This window comes from Carya illinoinensis, chromosome 16 (assembly GCF_018687715.1).
Source record: "Carya illinoinensis cultivar Pawnee chromosome 16, C.illinoinensisPawnee_v1, whole genome shotgun sequence".
In the NCBI taxonomy this organism is placed as follows: Eukaryota; Viridiplantae; Streptophyta; class Magnoliopsida; order Fagales; family Juglandaceae; genus Carya; species Carya illinoinensis.
The window spans coordinates 27,920,772-27,943,018 of NC_056767.1; the positions used below are offsets into that span (position 1 = coordinate 27,920,772).

The window sequence follows — 22,247 nt, forward strand, 5'->3', positions numbered from 1 at the left end:
GTTGAGTATTTTTCAGGTTTTTGTGAAATTAGAGAAAAATGTTGAATAAAAAATATTATAAAATTAAAATATTATTTAAATATAATTTTATAATATAATTTTTTGAAGATTTAAAAAAATTGAATTGTTTTTATTTTTTATTTAAAAATTTAAAAAATTATAATGATTAATTTGAAAATATTTATATCTAAATTATGATTAAAAATGAGATAAAACGAGACTATGCAAGAATTTTAAAATGAAATATATTTTCAAACAACCTTTAGTGTTATTTTTATTTTTTATAACGTTCTTAGACACGTGGTGTCAACATTGCTTGATAATTTTCAGGCGAGTGATTCTAGAGTCACTGAAATATTTCCTGAAAATACACCACCATGCATTTTATTTTTTTTATACATTATTTTAATCATCATTAATATTTAAAAAAAATCATAATATTATTTTAAAAAAATTTCTTAATCACTAATTTTTTTTTTTTTTTAAAAAGGCAGAGTTTTCGAAAGACACGTTCGGGACACTATTTCGATGCAAATTGTATTTCTCTTTCCAGGCTCTTGGTGAGCGGATGGACGGGGACTCTATAAACCCCTCTCTTGATATGATATATACCCGGAGTACGTTCAAGCTCGCGACGGATTTTACCTAGAAACTTCGTGTATTTCTGAAGGTCCGAAAATTTTTATAATCATAAATCTGATACAAACTCCTTTCCCTCTGTTAGGGTTTTGGTTTTCAATCTGGGTTTTATTTGAAGAAACGAAAAGAAAAAACAAAGATCTCTAACTGTTTTTTTACAAGTTAAATAAGCAGTGAATTTACCTTAATTCATCTGTCTATTCTTTCTTTTTTAGTTACAATTGGAAATAAAAATAAGGAGATTAGCGGAGCTATGGGTTCGTCTTCAACCGAAGTTTTTCCACAAATGCAGGTACGTAATTTTTTGGGGCTTTATTAAGAAATTTGTTTGCTCGCGCGCGCACGCGTATGCATAAAATAAGTACGTATGTGTTCGTTTTAGGTGGTGTTTGTTAAGATTCTTGTGGTCCCATGGTATTTGTTGCATCAATTCATCACATAAGCTTCAATTGACAGGAAATCATGCTGGAGTTTCGAGCTGGTAAAATGTTTTTTGACGGGAAAAGGGTTGTCCCTGATACTCGCAAAGGGCTTGTTCGCATAGCAAGGGTATGCTGAGTAAGAAAAAAATTATGTTTTTTTTTTTTTTTTTTTTCCCTTTAGCATTCCATTTGTCTAAAGATCCATTTTTTTAAAAATTTGATCATCCATGTCTCTTAGTTTTGGTTCATCTTTTGAACCTATGTCTTGGCACAACTTTTGAAGGTAAAATCTATCTTGAATCTTTTGTCAGGGGGAGGAAGGCTTGGTCCATTTTCAGTGGATTGATCGGACAAAGAATGCTGTCGAAGATGTATCCTTACTATTACATTTTCTTTTTATTGGCTGCTTTAGCTTCAATTTCATTCCCTTGAATTCTTGATTTTCCGTGAAAGTATTGTGTGGTATATATGCATATGAAACATTTATATGTGGTCATTCAGTTTGTTGGGCATTTGGTCTCAATTCCCATGTCTCAGAATTGCTAAGGTTTGGTATCTTTATTGAAGAACCCATTTATTTGTTCCTTTTTTTTCTTTCACATGTTATCATCTGAGAAAGTGCATAGGCATCCCTCGTAAACCTTTTCTTGTACCATTATATCACTATTTACTAATTTCTACTAATTATCATTATCAACAGTTTTGGATAATTTGTTTTGTGCTCTAATTTTTTTATTTAGATCTACTGTTGGTGAGGCTAGAAACCACAGATTCCTTAAAGCATTCGTTGTTTGATATTTACCAGATACAAATCTGGTTTGGACATGGTTTGTTCTTTTCTAAAAGGGAAAAATAATTTGAAATTACAGAATGGCTACATATGGGTGGGCTTTGTATTGCGGTTAGAGACATTATCGGGTCAGCAGGTTGTCATCCATGTTAGCTTTATATTATATTATAAAATGAGCATTGAACTCATTGTGTCTTTTCTTCATTTCTTCTATGGAGGTTGAAACTAAGACGATGAGATTTGACTTATAAGAAAAACTAAGACGATGAGATTTGATGCTCTTACTATTAGCAGCTTACATTCTCATTGTTTTCATGGTGGTATTACATTATAGCTCTGTCCTTGCCCTTCCCTTTGCAAGTCTGCTGTATGTATGATGTATGCCACCTTCCTCTTTTACCTTTTGTACTAATGTTCTCTGATCCTTAGTCTTTGCTCTTTTTATTACCGTTTCTTATGTGGCTATTGGACATATGCTTCCTGGCTTTCCATGACACAAGTTATTGTAGGATCAAATTGTATTTCCTGATGAGGCATTTTTTGAGAAGGTATATCATTTTGTATTTATTGTTTGCCCATTGTAATCGTGGTATGTTTGAGTACATTAGTGATCATCAGTGATGCCATTCTTGTACTTAGGTTAATCAATCATCAGACAGAGTATACATCCTAAAGTTCGATAGTGACGACAGGAAGTTCTTTTTTTGGATGCAGGTCAGGTTTATTGGTCCTGATTTTTTTTCTCTCCTCCTTTTGTAAGAATTAGTTGTGAGATTATTCCTATGATTTTGACATGTTATGCCTTAAATTTTTTTCAGGAGCCCAATTCTGATGGTGACTCACAGCTATGTAGTGCAGTCAATTACCACCTCAATCGACCGATAGGTATATAATTTCTGATTAAAGTGATTCAATTGTCTCATCTATAATAAGTATCTCTCTCTCCCACTCTCTCTCATGAGTCTCCGTTTTCCTTTTTCTGGCACTCCTAGCCTAAATTCGCCTTTCCTTTTCCTTTTCCTTCTTTCAGCCTCTTCTCTACACTTTAATTTTTTCTCTTTTTTTTTTTAGTATTTTCCCGCGATGGGTGTGTTAGTAGGAAGTTGCTCATTCACTCTTTAAGATTTTTTAATTTTATCCTAAGAATGACAAGTGGTGGCGGATCATGGAGAAAAGTTGTAAGGTTACAAAGTTCATTACTGTGGATGTTTATGCCGTGGATTGGTTGGCCACTGTATTGATTGCTTGTGGTGCGTCAATTGGTCCGTCAGATTTTTATAAGTCTAGACGTAATGGGAATCAAGTGTTGCTTACCTAGTGTTGCCATAACAAATATGGCCGCTTCTTAACATTGTCTAAATACGGGAAAGAGGTGAGGCGTGGTTTTATTGCCGTCCAGGAAGGATTGAAGGATGAGGGGTGGAGGTGATTTGCTGCCATGTTGAAAGAGTTAGTTTCCATGTCCTCTGTTTCGGGTGTGAAAAACAGACCAGCTCCTTAGAGGGTTTCTTTGTCTTCTCGTGCTCAAGCAATGTTTGGTCTGAAGGGGTCTTTTGTGGAGGTACTGAAGAAGCTGTCATCTTCTTCGGAGACTCATGGTTGCTCGAGGAGCAAGCGGTATGTTCGCGGGGCAGACGGTGGGGAGGTGGTGCAGCTGGAATTCAATTTTCTCAAAGATGACGCTTGGGTTTCCAAGGGTGGTGTGTCAAGGGCTGAAGAAGGCATGTATTTGTTGTGCATGCAGAGTACCTTATTGGATATGAGGGATAAAAGTGATTTCATGTTACGTTGGTTGAAAATGGGCTTGGGCTCGTTTAAGGATGGAGTGGGTAGAGAGTCTGGAGGAGTGGATAAGCAGGTGTTTGACGATACACTTGGGCCGGTCTTTGTGGGCCCAAAATTGGGCGAGGAGAAGAAGGGCAAACAAAGAGTTGGTCTGGGCTTGGCTATGGAGATATCAATTGGAAGGGGAGTTGCTTTGGAGGGAGTTCATTGATTGGAAATATGGTAGTGCTTGGGGGTTTGGTGTTCTAATGCCGTTCGGGGGGCTTATGGTGTGGGGCTTTGGAAGTTCATTAGAAAGGGCTGGGAGAGCTTTGTTAGTCATGTAAACTTTGCTGTCGGTGAGGGATCTAGGATCTGTTTCTGGTTGGACATTTGGTGTGGTGATCGGGCCCTTAATAGTGTGTTTCCGGCTATTTTTAGATTGGCTTCAGATCAGTTTGCTGCCATTTCAGATTTGATTTGTAGTTATAATGGTGCGATTAAGTGGGATATTTGTTTAACTTGGAATATTCAGGATTGGGAGATTGATGAAGTTTCAACTATTTTTAGCTTTTTATACTCTTTGAGGCTTGGTGGTAATGTTGTGGATAGGATATTGTGGATGTCGAAGGGGTGTAAAAAATTCTCTTTCCGTTCGTACTGTTAGCTATTGTCTTTTCAGGATAATCTTCCTTTTCCTTGGAAGTGTATTTGGAGGTCATATGCGCTAGGGGTGTACACCGATGGTTTCGGTGCCAAACCGAGACCCCACCGATGTCTGCCATGAGAGCTCAACATCGGCCGAAACCGCTCAATTGGGGAGAGAAAACCGATATTATTGGTCTCGATGCGGCGTGGTTTGGTTCTTGGGTCTGCCGTCGGCGTCTCTGTGATGGAGGAGGGATGCCGCGTCCATTGTCAAGTGATAGTAGAAGGCATAGGGTTTAGGGTTGCAGAGGAAGAAGACGACTCGAGGAAGAAGAAGAAGGGGAGGGGCTAATGAAACCTAATTCAAAACGGCGTCGTTTGGTTTTAAACCAAAATACACCATTCTATATATATATATATATATTTTTCATTTCCACTTGGAAAAACGATGTTGTTTCACTCATTTAAGTGAAACGGTGCCGTTTAATATACATATATTTAGAAAAAAGAAATGATCGGTTGGTTTAGTGATTTCCCAGGGGCTCCAACCGGCGTAAACCGCCGACATCGGTTTTCCCTCAAATCCTCTCGCCCTCCGACCGATTCTTCACCGGTTTTGGCCGGTTCCTAAATCCGGCTGCCAGTTTGCTTCGGAGACGGTTGGTCCGGCCGGTTTCTATACAGCCCTAATATGCGCCTTCCAATGTGCCTTTTTTCACTTGGACTGCATCCCTTGGGAAAATCTTGATGCTGGATAATTTAAGGAAGTGTGGTATTATTGTTGTGGAGTGGTGCTTCATGGGCAAAAAGAATGGGGAAACTGTAGATCATCTTCTTTTGCATTGTGAGGTGGCAAGGGCTTTGTGCAATGTCATTTTTTGTAGAATTGGTTTGGCTTGGGTGATGCCGTTGAGAGTGGTTGACCTCTTTGAGTGTTGGAAATGGATTCATGGTTGTTCTGAAGTAGGCGCGGCTTGGAAGATGACTCCTTTGTGTCTTATATGGTGTATTTGGATGGAAAGGAATGAGCGGTGTTTTAATGATAAAGAGCGTTCTCTAGAACAAAGCTGGAACTTTTTTGTACGATCCTTGCTGTCTTGGATTTCAGCTTTAGGGAATAATGGATCCGCTGTTCATGATTTTCTGATGTCACTTTCCATCTTCTAGAATGTACTTAGGCATTTTCTTTTGTATACTTCCTGTGTACATGGGTTTCACCTATACATTCATTTCCAATAAGAATCTCTTATTAATTATTAAAAAAAAAATCTTTAATAAGTTCTATTCTAACTTTTTAAGGTCCATTTTGCTTTGGGAAAGCAAAAGTGAAAACAGAGTTCTCAACGTTATTTCTTTTTATTATTGTTTTTTTTTCTACACATCCTCTCTTTAGCCATGCTTGTCTTATCAAATAGTTTCCTTCCCATCCTGCCAATAATATATTGTATTCCATGCTTTCCATTCTTTGCAAATATATCGTTGTGCAGTGCAAATTTTAATGATATGCCTGGACTTCATATTGATTTCGAAAAGCTGCTATGTTGAAATTGATAGACATGCTGCTTTTTTTGTTTTTGGTTTATGATTTCCGTGAGTATGTGCTCTTATTTTGCTGTTTCTAGCAGAGGAGTTCCCTACTGATGAAGATCCTGATCCTTCTGTTCCTCTACAAGTGTCTGAAGATATGATTGAAGATGATATCTCATCAAGGTACAGTTCTTATAGCAAATTGATGTTAATGATTGAAAAATAGTAATGATAATAATAAAAGACCAGTCAATATGATTGCTTGTTAATTAGGTCTGGTAATGGGTTCAATTGGATGGGGTTCAAGTTGAGAGTAATGAAGTCTGCACCATTGAAAATCTCAATTAGAAAGCAGATACCATGTTGGATTTGTAATATCTCAAGCCAGACAAGTTCTTTTAATCATTTCACTTCTTTATAAGATATTTTGAAAATCTGAACAACTCTGTGGTACACATAAACACACACACCCCATGAAGTCCAGCACATTAATGGATTCATTCAAGGATCATATTTATCTGAATAGATAAAAGCTGAGATTCTTGAAAACACTATTAATGGTGGTAGTTCTTTCTAAGGAGAGAGCAAGGCATTCACGATGCCAGCTAGGCAACTACTGTCTACTAAAGCATATGACATATGAAAATGCATCCTGTTGAGCACGGTGGTGGGTTAAGGTGGCTTTTGACAGGAGGGTTTGGGATTAGAGTTTTGTGCAGCGTAGAAACTATTTTTCTCTCTAATGTATCTTTCTGATGATTTTCTTATATTTTATAAGATTTATATTTGATTTGTTGCCATATGCTCTTTGAATGATCATTGGTTCCCCCAAGTCCTTTGGGACATGCATCATTTTGGTCATGTTGTTTTGTATGCTATTTTGTTCTATTTTGATAGTCATCTATTAGTTGATTCTTCTGAAGCAATCTGGACTGAGATAGATGATGTATTGCGTCCCTAAAGTAACTAAGTTTCCGTAATTTCTTTCAAATTGCTGGACATTGCTTTAAATCAATCTCCATATTCTGGTTTACAGAGCTGGAAACTTGGTCAGCACAAACTTGGCTGCAAATATAACTAGTGAGGTCACCTCTTCATCTGGACCGGTGAAACTGGAATACCTGCAACAAATCTTAAGTAGCATTGGGCCTGCAGGTATGAAGCTGTCTCCTTAAAGAATGCTTTATATTTTCTTTGCCATTAATGCTGTAAAGTCTCACTCTCCTGTTATTTTATGATATATGTTGCAGATAATGCTGGGGATCATGATGGAGGTGATAATTTGATTTTCTGTTTTATGTAGCAATCTCTGGTATCAGCTAGACTGTAAAGAAGCCTGTCAATCATGCTATTATATGCAAACTTTTGAAGCTGTACATTATTGACACCAAAAAAGAAAAAAAAAAAAAAAGAGAGAGAGAGAACAAAAAATAGAGAAGAGGAAGAAAAGTTAATACAATGTGTTGGTTAGTGTGAGTCAGATGAGAAAGACTTAAGTTGGATAACAAATTGTAGCATGATACTTCCACCAGAACTTTTTTTCTTCATAATTTCTGTGAAGGGTTACTGAGTTAAGCCACTTCTTTGGCCACTTCCCTTTCCCAAGAATGCTTTATGTCGTCCTTTAAGACGTGTGTGAGAAACCTTTATTGAGGGAAAACTACCGGTGATGCATATATTGGAATTTAAAGATGTGATGAAACCCTCAGATATTGAGACTATATTAGGTTTCAGATATTGAGACTACATTAAAATGCTGCCGAGAAGTGTCTGTGTCACATGCCACAATTACAAAGCATACACTATCACATGGAAATAAAAAGACTTAACAGCTATTGTATATTTCATTTAACCTATGAAAGATTCATGAGTCTTTGTATAGCTTGCCAATAGAAAAAGAAGGGCAGGCCTTATCATCATATTACCATATGCATTTCTTCCTTTCTTGTCTGTTATCTATGACAGATGCTTCTGCTTGTGGGATTTAATTCATTGTTTTGAGTGTGTTAAAATGGCACTTAAAAAAGGGTGTGTTAAAGGGTGATTTCTACTGGAAGACCTGGTTGCAGTAGATTCTTAAGAGGCAGGTTGCATGATGTTGGTTGTCCAGGATATGTCTTATTGGCCAGATCGTCTCTATTTACTGGCTTTTTGTTAACTCTTACGGTAATGTAATTAGGTTTAGGTTAAATTTATCTGGAAAAACCTACAAGTAGGATCTATGAATGAGTCCCCAAAGGAGATAACAGGCCTGTTGAGATTGGATAGGATAGGATTGCTGGTAATATGTTGTAAGTAATAGGGTTTTGAGCTTTTCTTATTAGTTTTTTTTTTTTGGTGCGATGAGGGTTGTTTCCACGGTTTTCCTCCACCATCAGTGAGGGTTTTCAATAAAAATACTTATTTAAAAAAAAAAAAAGGATCTATGAATGATTCATGAACATGTTAATTTTATGAAAGGCAAATGTTAATTTTTACTTCCATCAACATCTGTGTTTAATTTTCTCTTTTCTTTTGTGACTAGGCTTTGGATTGAGAGAGATTTTGAAGCCTGATTTGATCATGCCATTGATCGAGACGTTGCCATTGGAACAGTGTTTAGCATCATACTTGCCTGAGGTGTATAGTTTTCTGGAGTTAATCCTTTATTCCAGTGTTGGTCCATTTTACGAATTTTACTGTTTATATGACTGTAGGGTCACCGGACTCCAGAAGATATATTGGAGTTGCTGCAGAGTCCATCTTTCTGCCAACAAGTGGATTCGTTTACTTATGTGAGGATCTTTAGCCCCACCTAGTTAGTTTTCTATTTTTGCAAGATGCATTGAGTTCTCTTAGATGACCTGTATTTCATCAACAATTTTTTTGTAGGTACTTCGAACTGGACAGATAGATTTGTCTCAGTTTGGTATTGACCCAAGTAAATGTAAGTTGTTAGGTTCCAAAATCTCTTAGCTTTGTTTTTTATTCCCATGTTGACTCTACAAGATCTTGTGTCCATCATGCTTGTCATGCTGGTTATGTAGAACTTCAGTATACAAGGCAAATCCTTCCCTTTTATCATGGGCTTTAGTTTCTTCTGTTTTCCACATTGAACCTTAGGGAGCTCAGTGAAGTTTCTAGATGGAGAATTCTGAGGGTGACATAAAGTCTGTAGGTTTGGGTTATATGCTTGTTTTAGGACTTGGATGTTGAGAACAGTCTTTGAAACCACCTGACACTCCATGTTTGTTAAAAGACCATCTGTGGATTGAAACATGTAAAGAGCTCAAGCTTTTAATTTGCTGCCTTCAGAACCCATTGCTGGAAAAAAATAAAAAGGAAGTGAAAAAGAAAATAATAATAAAAAGATGGTTTTAAAATGACCTCATTTATGAGGGAGATTGTTTAATCATCATTTGATTTATCCACTCATTACGTCATGATCCGATGAATTTTTTATGTCTTTCCTCTTCTCTTGCAGACAAGTTCACTGTTTTATCTTTTCTTGAGGCACTCGAGGCTTCTGTTTCTGGAACATCTGAGTCTGAGGAGTCAAGGCAAGATGACAAGGATTTAAGACCTCAATCTTGTAGTCGGACTGACCACATGGATGAGCCCCAGTAGTACAGGCGCTTTTATTCATCTCTGTTCGTTTCCTTTTTCCTTAATTGTTATAGGCAAATGAGACTTACATGCTCACTCAGTATTTCTCGCATACATTTTTAAATTGGGGAAGGAGGAGGAAAAAAGAGGGTTTAAGGGTTGGGGAAGAAGCAATGAAAGGTCTTGATTTTAAATTGGATACATGACTCCTTTACACAGATCTGAAAATATCATATGTTGCACTGAAGACATTATACTGAGAACTGGATTTGACTTACCATCATAGTTTGTTTTGAAACCGACGGTTGGGCTGCTGATGTGTTCTTTAATGCTTTAGAATTTAAATAGTTTATGTTCATTTTGTTTGTGGTATTTGACCTTTTGAAGGTGCAAAGCCATCATAATGGGGCCATCACATAGGACCGACACACGATGCTCTAGCATTACTTCAGGAAAAGTGTCACCGTTTTATGATATATTTTGGACACTTTCTTGCCACCCTAATTTGATAGGAAAGGTGGCATGCTAGTAAAGGATCAATTAGGCTACTTAGACCATTGTTGAAATAGACCCTTTTAGGATGCTAGCGTGGAGATGTGTAAGGAATTTTCCTAAAATATCTATAAAGAAATGATATTTGTAATTGTGAAGTGTGCTGCATAATCTCTTAAAAAAAGGGAGTAAATACAGAATTTACATAAAAAATTAATTTTTTAATAATAGATTATATTCTTTTTTAAAATTATTACGCGATTTTTGCATACTCCACGACTGTACGTAGAATTACTCATATCTATATACATTCACTTAAGATGATTTTTATTTGGGCCTAAGCCTAGCCCACCAAGTCACGAGAGGACAAGAATGGATAAGCGGGGAAGGGAGGCCTGGAGGTAACGTAGGTGTTAGGGATGGCAGGGAGTAGGGTGGGCTATCAAAGGGGTGCATAAGGCATGGGTTTGTCAGGGGGTGCATAAGGTATTGGGCTGTCAGGGGAAATGGATGGTAGGGGAGACACGAACAAATGGATCATCTTAAAATGGTTGGTTCTTCTTCTTCCTGGGGACCTTGGATTTCTTTTTCTTCAACTCCACCTTCAACCTCTAGATAGAGGGCTCCAGCGCAGGTTTTCATCTCTAGTAAATGTGTCCAAAATCATTATTGTGCAGTGAGGAATCAAAGACTATCAGAGATTGTAAACAAGAATATAATAGTTAATTTCTCATCCTCAAATGCTAGTGGACGTAGGCATTATACCAAACCACGTAAATATGTGTGTTCACCTTTTTTTTTTTCTCTCTCTCTACACTTACTTTTCTTTAACTGTCATAGATATTAGGGGTGTGCATCTGGACCTGGACCCGGGTATCCGGTCATAACCAGATCCGGATCCGGATTTCAAAATCCGGGTGGTTATCCGCCCAAATTGAACCCGGACTCAATCCGGGCGGATAACCGGATTCAATCCGGATATTCGGATTTTTTTTTTTTTTTACTTTTAATCCCGAATATCCGAGTTATACCCGGGTTTTGGGAAAAAAAAAAAAAAAATCTAAAAAAATCTTTATAACTTTAAAAAGAAATTATATCACTTAAAAAAAAAATCTAATCTCATATTTAAATTGCCTAGATTTTAAAAAAAAAATAATCAAAACACTTTAAAAGAATTTTCTAAAAAAATTAATCGAAGAAAAAAATAAAGTAAGAACCTCTATAATTCGGTACAAAGTAATACTAACCTACTAAAGCAAGACAGAGACAAGCCACTGGATAAAATATATTACAGACAATCACTAGAGGGGAGTGGATATTTTTTAAGTGCAGTATCTGTTAGCATAAACAACCAAATTCATAGCTCTTCATTTCTCTCTTCGTGAATCGTCATTTGCACAGAGTCTTCATTCTCTTTGCAGCCTGAACAAATCCCACAATGACTTGCAACTCGCCGATTTGCTTCACCAATAGATAAAAAAATGCATTTTTCATAACAGAATAATGGCAACTATAATCCAAAAGCTGCTGAACTAACAATGTCATTACCGGATTAATGTACATATGTTATTCATTCAGTATTTTATAAATATAAAAATAGAAAATGGCTAGAAAAGGATCGAAGTGAACACATTTTGAAAATACCTGTGACATGAAATGCCTCTGAACAACATCTACTAATTGCTCTTTTGATGGGTTGGGTATGGCATCCACCTACAAATCCAAGAACATGTTTGTCACTATTGTTTCACATGAAAGCTGGATGGCACAAAGGCTAAAACTAAGATTAGATAAATGTCACATACCATCGACCCACGAGGAGTAGAAACATACCCCTTAGACTGCGAGTCACAGGAGAGAGATATGCTCATAGTCCTATGAGATGACCCAGACGATTTATGTATTCTATGCCTCAATCTGTGGGACTTTTGAGTGTCATCCGACGCTGGAAAATCAGAAATAACACTACTAAATGCCAGTCACTAGCAAAAACAGAACAGACCCAAATGCCAGTCACTAGCAAAAACAGAACAAACATACCCACCAAACCCAGAACATCAAACACAAACCCAAACAAATCTAAGTGAAAATTAAACACAAATCCAAACAGACCCAAGTGAAAATCAAACACAAATCCAGAAAAAATGAATCCAACTAAACTGAGAGAAAGAGAAAGAGAGAGAGATTAACGTACTGTAAGTTTCGGCTAGGGTTTTGGATTAAAAAAACTTCAGAGTCGTGAGAGACGAGGGTTGAGACGAGAGACGAGGACTGAGACGAGAGATGATTTGAGTCGAGATTTGAGAGATGAGCGATGAGAGATAGACAATGAAGACTGAAGAGTCTGAAGCAGTGAAGACTCAAGAGGATTCGAGAGTTGTCTGAAAGTGGGGAGGATTCGAGAGTGGTCTGAAAGTGGAGAGGAAATCAACCTAAGGAAGAACGGTGTCGTTTTTAGAATGTTTTTTTTTTTTTAAAAAGTTATAACCCGGTTACGGATAACCGAGTTATAAAACCGGATCCGGATTTTCCTCAACCGCCCGGATTCCAGATTTCCGGACCGGACCCGAAAAAAATCCGGTTCGGATGCACACCCCTAATAGATATATGCATCGTCACCATACAGCAGTACTAGACTACTGCCAAGGGCATTAAACCACCCGTTTGAGGCTTGAATCGCCTTAGTAGGTTGGAGATGACTCTTTCTCCCATTTTGGCATGTTGTGCAATTTTTAAAACATTAACAGTACTGTGAGGGGAATAAATAAGAATATTATAGTGAATTTCTCTTCCTTAAACGCCAATGGACATAGGCATTATACCGAACTACGTAAATATGTGTATTAACTTAATTTATTTTTTTTGTACTTACTTTCTTTTTATCGTCATGGATGTATGCACCATCATTGTACAACAACACCGGACCGTTATTGGGGGCACCAGACCATGCCGTTCAAGGCCCAAATCACCTTAATGGGCCGATAATGACTATTTCTTTCCTTATGACTTGTGCAATTTTTAGAGCATTAACAATCTTCTTGTTAAAATGGTTGATTTGGGTGGAAGGCTCGAGCTTGATTGAATCTAGTGTGGAGGAGGTGAGAGCAACAAACATGATAGCTCTCGTGGGAATGAGATGGATGAGTTGGATTATTGGTGGATATTCGATTAAATAAAGCACAACTTCTAGGAAATGAGACTCTTTAAATAAAGGCAATATTTAGAGAACTTATTATTAAGGATGATGAACAAAAATGCTTACCTTCTTCATGTTCTTCAGTGGTAACGAAGACACCCATTAAAGCCCATAAGCTAAAAAAATTACAAATTTACAATAGTGAAATTTGAAACTGTCAACGGCCCAATTTCAGAATTTGGCTTTAATTAAATTGGCATTAATGGATCTTTAATGGAAGAAACCAAATTCAAATTGTGATGATCCACAGAAAATGCTCATCCAAAATTTGAAAGAAATGTCAGAAGAAGAAGAAGACAATGCTGAATTAGAAATGGGCTTCGGAGTTCTGAGATCTAAAACTGTTATCTTTATCTTTTCGATGATTTGCTCTTCCTCACCCCACTGTTAATTTCATCTCCCACTCAATATTAAAATGCTTTGTTTTTATGTTGCAGGTGACATGCCAGGTAATGGGTGCGCAAGGAGTGCAAAATTGACTTCCTTTATATTTTTCCTTAAAAAAACCCTATTCAGCTAAGGAAAACTCTGGGAGTTTTGCTATATACAAGCACAATCGCATACTAATCTATGTACTAATACTGATTCATTCATATTTAAAATTTAAATTAACACTGTTTTCAATAAAATCTACTTTTTAATCAATCACATCATATTGATGTACAGATTAGTGCACAATTATGCTTGCAATTATATTTTTCCAAACTCTGGAGTAAGGTGAATACGCGGATCGATAGTGTACCGAAAGGGGCATTTAAGTAATTGTAAAACAAAATAAAAGGAAAAGAAATGGACTTTCAATTAGACACGTACTTGGGGCTACATGGGCGGGAGAAACGAAGGACTTGGTGTCCGTACAAACCAATCCAGGAGGCTCAAACTCAGGTGAGCTTCATCTTTCGCATCGACTAGAACTTTCTCTGACAATAGGAGACCGACCATAACACTCAGCTAACCATAGCCATGCAAAAATTGTAGCGCTCTCGCAATCCCAATGGCAATTTTACATCCTTTCTCCTAACTCAAGTCACGAAGAATCTCACTCAAAATTTTACCTTTCATGTAGTCGTAAACCAAAAACCCACCCATTTGGGATCGGCATACTCCAATCAACCTTATGATGTTTGGATGCCTTAGCTTACTGAAATTAGCGACAAAAGACCAATAACCCGATTGAATTAAATTGGCATCATGGATTTCCTTCACGACGAACTGCATCATGTTGTTCATGAAAGACTTCCCTCTATATGAAATCTCTTTCCTCCCACTCATAATGGCATTTTCTTGTTTTGTTAATGACAAGATATCGTCAATTGTTATGGATCTTGACGCCTTGGAGTCAAAGATCTACATTTCCTACATTCCATCTTCGTTTTCGACTCTTTCCTTTCCTCGTTAAATGAAAACAATGACAAGAGTAGCAAGAGCAAAGATTGCCAACGTAGCTAAGAAGCAAGCGAGAACATACCACCACATGGGACTTTTTAGGTCTTTGCATGGCGGTAAACCGCTGGAAGTATTGCCACCACAAAGATCGTTGCCAGCAACCACGTTGGCATTTATGGCAAGAAAGCTTCGGTGGACGGTAAGCTTCCATGAAGTGATTTTGAGAGAGATTCACTTCCACAAGGGATTCAACTCTTCCTAAATTTGGTGGAATTAATTTCTCTGGACAAATGGTTTGCAGACAAATCAAGCAGGCCGAGCGTTGGTAGTTTAGCGAGATTGACTGGAATTTGGCCACTTAGCTGATTGTGATTGAGGTCTAAACTCACAAGCTTGTTGCATGAAGAAAATTCTTCTGGAATATTACCAGAGAGCATGTTTTCACTTAGCTATGATAATCTTCCAAGAGTTCTTCTAGGTACAGGCAGGTCCGCATACCGATTGCACACTGAAAGGGACATTTGTGTAATTGTAAAAATAAAATAAAAAAGATACGAAAGACTTTCAATAGACACGTGCCTGGGGATATGTAGGTGGGAGAAATGAAGGACTCAGTTTCTGTACAAACCAATCCAAGGAGGCCCAAACTCAAGTGAGCTTCATCTTTCCCGTCGACCAAAACTTTCTCCAACAATAGGAGAACGACCAGAACACTTGGCGTCTAGAGCGGGAACAAATAACCAAAATCTTTCCGACATGATCGACGAGCAAAGGTGGGATATGCCGTAACTGGAAATGATGAATTTGGCGAAAACAAGCTTTTCGGGGAGTTGCTGGGTTCATTCGGTAGCGACAAGCTCTAGAACTTGGACTTATCGAAAAATCAGTTTTCAAGAGAGATTCCCCAAAGCTTTGGAAGATGGAAAAATATAGTTGCAATCATAATTGTGTACTAATCTGTGCACTAATATGATGTGATTGGTTAAAAAGTAGATTTTATTAAAAACAGTGTTAATTTAAATTTTAAATATGAATAAATTAGTATTGGTACACAGATTAGTATGCGACTGCGTTTGTATGTAGCAAAACTCATAAGTAAAATTATGTATTAATTTACGTGTTAATATTGATTTTTTTATATTTAAAATTTAAATTAATATTATTTTTTAATTAATCACATCAGATTAATATACATATTAATACACAATTATATCTGTAAATATATTTTTTCAAACTAAAAGGGTATACAAGTAAAATAAACTTAAGCTCATATAAAACAAATCCAAAATACAATTATGAAACCCACGTGAAGAACTTGCAGCCCACGTGAAACCCTCTCATTCAAAGCACAATTGTGAAATGAGCCGTGCTACATCGCTGAGAAGAATAAAAAGGTTTTATTTTTTATTTTTTTCTTCATTTATTTTTTTATATTTTTAAATATATAGTTTTTAAAAACATTTATAACAATACTAAAACACACTTTTTTAATCATTAAGTAAAAAAAAAAAAAAAGAGACCTAACTCTAGATGAGACTAGCATTTTTGTTCTGAAATATAAATACATAATAAGGAAAATGCAAGTATGTCGTTTGAATTTACCTTCTTATTTTGACCATTCATATATTTAATTTTTCTTTTACTTAATGATTAAAAAAGTAATTTTTAATATATTGATATAATTTTTTTATTTTTAAAAAATATTTAAATATATATATAAAAAAAAGAACAAACATATTGTTACTAGGCGGCACACCAGCGATCATTACTAGACGGCAACCTAACACTATTCCCATAATAAAAGTCATAGGAGTAAAATAATAGTACTAGGCTGCCGCCCAACAATGATCGCTGGGCATACTGCCTAGCACATTTGTATTTTTTTAAAAATTTTTTAATACATTTAAATATTTTAAAAAAATAAAAAAATACACTAATATACTAAAAATCACTCATTTAATCTTTCAATAAAAAAATTTAAATGATGAGCGAAACAGTAGAACGCAAATGGCATTTTATTATTTCTGTGACTAGCATGTAGGAAACAAGCAAACTCCTAAGTAGCCGAAATCAAGGAAAGAGAGCTAGCGGCTGTTGAATTTACTGAGCATTCAGGAGGCGGACTCCGTGCAGGATGAAGGGCACTGTGAGCCTACTGTAGTGGTGCATGCGACGATTCCGTCGTTCTGGTAGATGAGCATGAGAGAGAAATCACGGAGAGAGAGAGAAAACTAAGTTGAGCAGTTGGTCATTGAAGAATAAGGCCCTACTTGAAACTTAGATCAAACTCATTTTAATTTAATTTTAAATTAAATTTAATATTTAAATATTTAATTATTAAATTTATCTCAAATTAAAATTTTTTTATATATAAAATTTATAATTTTTTTTAACTCAACATTTATTTATACGTAAAATCTATAATATTTTTTAACTTTTTATAAATAATCTAAACTTATATTAATATTTAAATATATTTAAATTTATTTTAAATAAATCCTATAAAATTTCATCTATCATCTCAATTTATTACTATTCATTAAAAAAAAAAAATTTAACTCATTTTCATTCAGCTCGGATTAAAAGTGTTTCATTCAGCTCGGATCTAAAACTGCAAGCTGGGGACGCAAACTCGCCTGTCTGTAGCGGGACCCATTCAGAATCCAATTAATTGCATCGAAGCGCACCGTATTGTTTTCTCCACTGTCCTCTTTAATTTTGCGGCTGACCCCAAAACCCTAAACCCTCGTACCCACTCTCACTCCCTCCCTCCCTCTTCCTCTGGTTCGTAGAATGGGAATATTCGAACCTTACAGAGCTCTAGGGTACATAACGACCAGCGTCCCCTTCTCCGTCCAGCGACTGGGCACTGAAACCTTCGTTACTGTCAGCGTCGGCAAAGCTTTCCAAGTTTACAATGTATTCTCACCTTCATTATACATTTTTTCTTTTAATCCTTTACATACTTTCCATTTTTGTAAGTACAATTGATTTAGCGGGAAATCTTTGTTTTTGTTTGTTTTTTCAGTGCGAGAAGCTTAATCTGGTTGTTGTCGGTGAGTTTTCCGCACATTCAATTTTTCTTTTGTTATGTTTCCACTGCTGATTTTTAGCTTTGCATTTCAATCAGTAATTTTGTCAATAAGTAAACAAATATGTGGGAAAACATGTAGCAAAGTGCGTGATGAGGCGTTTAATTATCTTTTTTTGTATGATGCTGTGTAACTAAGGTCCTCAATTGCCAAAGAAGATTCGCGCTCTTGCTTCCTATCGTGAGTACACATTTGTTGCCTACGGGAATGAGATTGCGGTTTTTAAGCGTGCTCACCAGGTTTGTGTAGAATTATTTTGTTCGGTGGTTCCCTGTGTTTCTTTGACAGTAGTTGCGGTGATTGTTCTTTGATTTAAATAAACTCATGCACGACTTATTGGAAATGAAGAAATAGACTGTTTCCCTTGTTTTATTTTTTAGTGGAAGTGTGCAGTTATTTTGTGAGTTTGGTGGAAAACGAGGCAAACAATTGTCTCTATGCTTTATGATTCTTCTGAACATTTAAGATCTTAGGATGAAAAATCTCTGAAATGGTAACAAGAATTTTATGTTTGCTATTAACTAGGGTTAAGACGGTTCAGTTTGGTTGGGTTTTGAGCACAATGGCAAACCAAACCAACCGGTTTGGTCTCAGGATTTTAGAAACCAAAACAGACCAGTATATTAGGAAAACCAAATGGTTTGGTTTCAATCGGTTTCTGTTCAATTCGATTTTATTCGAATGGAATGGAATGATTTTTCATTTTAGTCATGGATATCCAAATAAAATACAAGAAAAAGCTACAGGTTCCAAAGCTTAAAGTCCAGTCTGAAATTTAACTAGAATATGTATAATTAGGTTACGATTTTATGCTTTATGATATGTATAATATATATAGTATATATATAAAAAAACAAATAATTCATTTTGTTTGATTTGGTTCGGGCAAAAACAGGGAACCAAACTGATTTTTTTTTTTTTTGATTGGGTAAAAAAATTTTTATTGATAATAAGAATAGGCGAAAACCTAGGTATATGGTACATATACAAGAGCATCACTTTTTTTTTTTGATAGGTAAATAAATTTTATTGATCCACGTAAATGGGCCAAGCCCGAGTACACAGGGAGTATACAAGAAAAAAGCCTATTTACAGTCTAAGTGCTACGGATAGTAGTGGAAAAGTCACTAAGACTTGTTCCATTCAAAACTATAGTAGATGCCCAAAGGAGTAGAGTGTGAAAGAAAAAAGCTCAAAAAGCATCCGGAGAGCATTCCTTATTCTCAAAACAGCAGCCATTTCTCTTGGTCCACGTGCACCACATTAAGCATAAAGGTACCATCTTCCATATAGCTGCAATCTGGCGATTCCCTCTTAGCCCTTGCCAGCAAGACAGTAAATCGATCACCCTCCGTGGCATGGCCCAAGCAATGCCAAGCCTCGAGAAAATCTCATACCATAATACCTTTACTGTGTCGCAATGAAGGAGGAGGTGGTCCATTGATTTAGCATTGTGTTTGCACATAAAACACCAATCCATTATGACGAGTCCACGCTTCCTTAGCTGGTCTATGGTTAGTATTTTACCATGAGACGCCACCCACCCAAAGAAAGCGACCTTGGGGGGAACCTTGTTTCTCCAAATGCTCTTCTAAGGGAAAGCGTTGGGGGAGTGATTCGTCAAGGTCTTGTAGTATGAACGGACTGAAAATTCTTATTCCTTGTGCATGTCCATAATAATCTATCTTCCCCTCTAGCCTTGATCTTCAAGTCATGTAGCGCACTGTAGAAGTCAGTGATAGCGCCCACCTCCCAATCTTGTGCTGCTCTAGTGAATCTCACAGACCAAAGTATGGAATCAGCGGTAAGACACATCTTTTCAGCCATTGAGGAATTCTGATCAAAAGCTATCCTATAAATGGAAGGGAAAGTATTTTTTAGAGCAAATATCATGCCAAAATCTAATTTGTGTGCCCCTTACCACCACAAAACTACAATGACCCCGAAAACCATCCCATCCACTCCGGATAAATTTCCAAACTCTCAAACCATAAGCTCCTCTTACTTTCTTTGTGCACCAGCCACCCCACACACTTCCATATTTGCATTCTAAGATATTTTTCCATAAAGCGCCTCCCTCAAGATGATTCCGCCATAACCATTTACCAAGGAGAGCCTTGTTAAAAATTCTCAAATTCCTTATGCCCAAACCACCACAAGACAGAGGGGTGCATACTGTATTCCATTTGATCAAATGGAATTTCCTTGTATCCTCTAATCCTCCCCATAAGAAATCCCGACAAATCTTCTCCAGTCTATTTGCCACTCCTGCTGGCACTGGGAATAAAGAGGTAAAGTACGTTGGAAGGTTAGAAGACGTAATTTTAATAAGAGTGATTCTCCCCCCCTTAGACAAGTAGATTCTCTTCCACCCTGCCAGTTTTCCTTCAAACTTCTCAATGATCCCTTCCCACATAGACTTAGATTTATTAGGGGCCCCCAAGGGGAGTCCAAGATACTTCATAGGCAAGGATGAAACCTTGCAACCCAGGATGGCTGCCACTGTACTTAGGTTGTCGACTGAGCCCACAAGGACTACTTCTAACTTGGATAAATTCACCTTAAGGCCTGATACAACTTCAAAACAAAGAAGAAGTGCCCGTAAGGAGCGGAACTGTTCCTGGTCTGGGTCACAGAAAATCAATGTATCGTCGGCAAAGAGAAGGTGGGAGACTGTGAAGCTGCCATGTGTGGGACCGCCCACCGTGAAACCCGAGAGAAAACCCCCTTCCACCGCCCTTCTCAGCACATCCATGACAAGAATAAATAAAAGTGGGGAGAGAGGGTCCCCTTGTCTCAAGTCCCGAGAGCTGTTGAAAAGTCCTTCAGGAGTGCCATTGACCAAAACAGAGAATCTGGCTGTTGTAATACAGTGCTTTATCCACTGGCACCATCGTGCCCCAAAACCGTACCTACCAAGGATATACAACAAAAAATCTCATTGCATGTGATCAAAAGCCTTTTCCATGTCTAGTTTACATAAGATACCTGGAATGCTGGATCGGATTCTACTCTCTAGGCACTCATTGGCGATGAGGGCTGAGTCAAGAATTTGCCTTCCTTTCACAAAAGCGTTTTGGGACTTCAAGATGATCTTTCCCAGTACTTTGCTCAACCGCTTCACTAAAATTTTGAAAATGATCTTATAGACCCCACTTATCAAACTTATGGGACGGAAATCATTCACTTCCACCGACCTTGCCCTCTTGGGAATGAGGGCGATGAAAGAGGCATTGAGGCTCTTCTCGAATTTCGTGAGAGTATGAAATTCGATAAAAACTTTCATAAGATCCTCCTTGACAATGTCCCAACAAGTATAAAAGAAAGCCATTGGAAAACCATCAGGTCCCGGGGCTTTATCTTTATTCATACCTTTTAACACTCCAGGAATCTCGTTTTCATCAAAAGGCCTCTCCAACCAAGCCGCGCTTGAGTGATCAATGGAATCAAAGTCTAGATCGTTAACCTTGGGCCTCCAAGTGTATTGCTCCGTCAAAAGCTTCTCATAAAACTGGACAATATGCTCCTTGATGACATCTCTACCCAGTAAAACTCTGCCATCCACATGGAGAACCTCTATAGCATTATTTCTTCGATGGGAATTGGCAATTCTATGAAAGAACTTTGTGCTCCTATCCCCTTCCTTCAGCCAAAGGGCCCGTGATTTTTGTCTCCACATAATCTTCTCCATAACAGTAACTTTTTCTAAATCAGCAACAACCGTCAATTTTCTTGCCCTATCATCATCTGATAATGTCCTTTCTACTTTGTTTTCATCAAAATGCTGTAGTTCCATGAAGAGTTTGTTCCGCTGGTCGTTGATGTTCTCAAAGACTTTTAGGTTCCATTTTTTTAAGATCATTTTTCAAAGCTTTTAGTTTCCCAGCTAGTATAAAGCTAGGAGTGCCTGTGAGCTGGTAAGATGCCCAGCATGCGCTTACTTTCTCAACGAACCCATCCACCTTTAACCACATGTTCTCAAACTTAAAGTATCTGCGTTCCTCTTGAATACCCCCACAGTCTAGTAGAAGGGGAAAATGATATGAACAAAGCCGGGGGAGCCGTTTTTGACAGTGTGGGAAAGTGGGTTTCCCAAGAGGAAGAAACTACGAATCTGTCCAAACGCGACCATGCGCAAGAGCATCACTTGGGCGTGCTAGTTTACTGATATAAGAAATTCATGGAAGCTCATTCCATTAAAAACAATTACAACAGACCAATGGAGTAAAGTATTGAAAAACATTTTTCTAAGCTCATCCATTGATCACTCTCATTCTTCGAAACTTTGTTCGCTCCTCTCTCTCCAAAATGCACCACCATGGGCATATTAGGATCATCTTCCATATTGCTACAATATGAGAGTTACCTTGAAGGTTTTCCAAGAAGCTAGGAGAACAATCACCCTTCTTGGCATCACACAAGTTAGTCCCACCCCGAGTGAAGAAATCATTCGATAAGGTCATGGAAATCTTGCTATGAAGTAATAAATGATCAATGGACTCCCCATTCTTTTTGCATTAACAACACGAATCCATGACAATGAAGCGACATTTCCTTAAATTGTCTAAGTTTGAGGATCTTTCCCAAGGAGGCTGTCCATTCAAAGAAGAGTGCCTTTGTCTTCCAAATACTCTTCATGGGAATGGATTTGTATTATGCATGTTCATAGCTTGGCAGAAGGAGCGGACGATGAACTTCCATTTCTT

The 22,247-nt window shown here is 37.3% G+C and overlaps 2 protein-coding genes and 1 long non-coding RNA gene across 4 annotated transcripts in view; 2 read left to right on the plus strand and 1 right to left on the minus strand.

Moving 5' to 3' along the window:
* The first annotated feature begins 507 nt into the window (after positions 1-507).
* On the plus strand, positions 508-9,733 carry LOC122299407 (26S proteasome regulatory subunit RPN13-like). 2 transcript variants are annotated; one of them, XM_043109670.1, is made up of 14 exons: positions 508-670; positions 855-931; positions 1,096-1,188; positions 1,373-1,432; positions 2,361-2,399; positions 2,491-2,565; positions 2,670-2,736; positions 5,886-5,973; positions 6,827-6,945; positions 7,041-7,064; positions 8,315-8,409; positions 8,487-8,564; positions 8,662-8,716; positions 9,254-9,733. In XM_043109670.1, the coding sequence occupies exons 2-14, from the start codon at positions 893-895 to the stop codon at positions 9,394-9,396; spliced, it is 975 nt and encodes a 324-aa protein (XP_042965604.1). In that variant the 5' UTR covers positions 508-670; positions 855-892; the 3' UTR covers positions 9,397-9,733. The 2 variants fall into 2 exon arrangements, with proteins under 2 accessions (XP_042965604.1, XP_042965605.1); XM_043109671.1 differs by having other exon boundaries at positions 5,889-5,973.
* A 1,377-nt stretch (positions 9,734-11,110) lies between these two features.
* LOC122299695 lies at positions 11,111-11,830 on the minus strand. Its single transcript, XR_006239730.1, has 2 exons — positions 11,512-11,830; positions 11,111-11,328 (listed from the first exon to the last, which is right to left on the minus strand). It is a non-coding gene; the product is annotated as an uncharacterized LOC122299695 (long non-coding RNA).
* Positions 11,831-17,175: 5,345 nt separating this feature from the next.
* LOC122299451 (U3 small nucleolar RNA-associated protein 21 homolog) overlaps positions 17,176-22,247 on the plus strand; it is a 31,201-nt gene continuing 26,129 nt past the window's right edge. The window contains exons 1-3 of the mRNA XM_043109751.1: positions 17,176-17,368; positions 17,478-17,505; positions 17,680-17,780. Coding sequence (XP_042965685.1) covers positions 17,243-17,368; positions 17,478-17,505; positions 17,680-17,780 — 255 coding nt within the window. The 5' untranslated portion in view covers positions 17,176-17,242. The remainder of the gene's footprint in view (positions 17,369-17,477; positions 17,506-17,679; positions 17,781-22,247) is intronic.

What these genes read in the sequence shown, in the direction of transcription:
- LOC122299407 (XM_043109670.1), top strand. Translation starts at nt 893, where the DNA reads ATGGGTTCGTCTTCAACCGAAGTTTTTCCACAAATGCAG. An exon ending in GAAGATGATATCTCATCAAG is followed by an intron (nt 5,974 to 6,826) that starts GTACAGTTCTTA and finishes TCTGGTTTACAG; the next exon opens with AGCTGGAAACTTGGTCAGCA. An exon ending in AAGTGGATTCGTTTACTTAT is followed by an intron (nt 8,565 to 8,661) that starts GTGAGGATCTTT and finishes ATTTTTTTGTAG; the next exon opens with GTACTTCGAACTGGACAGAT.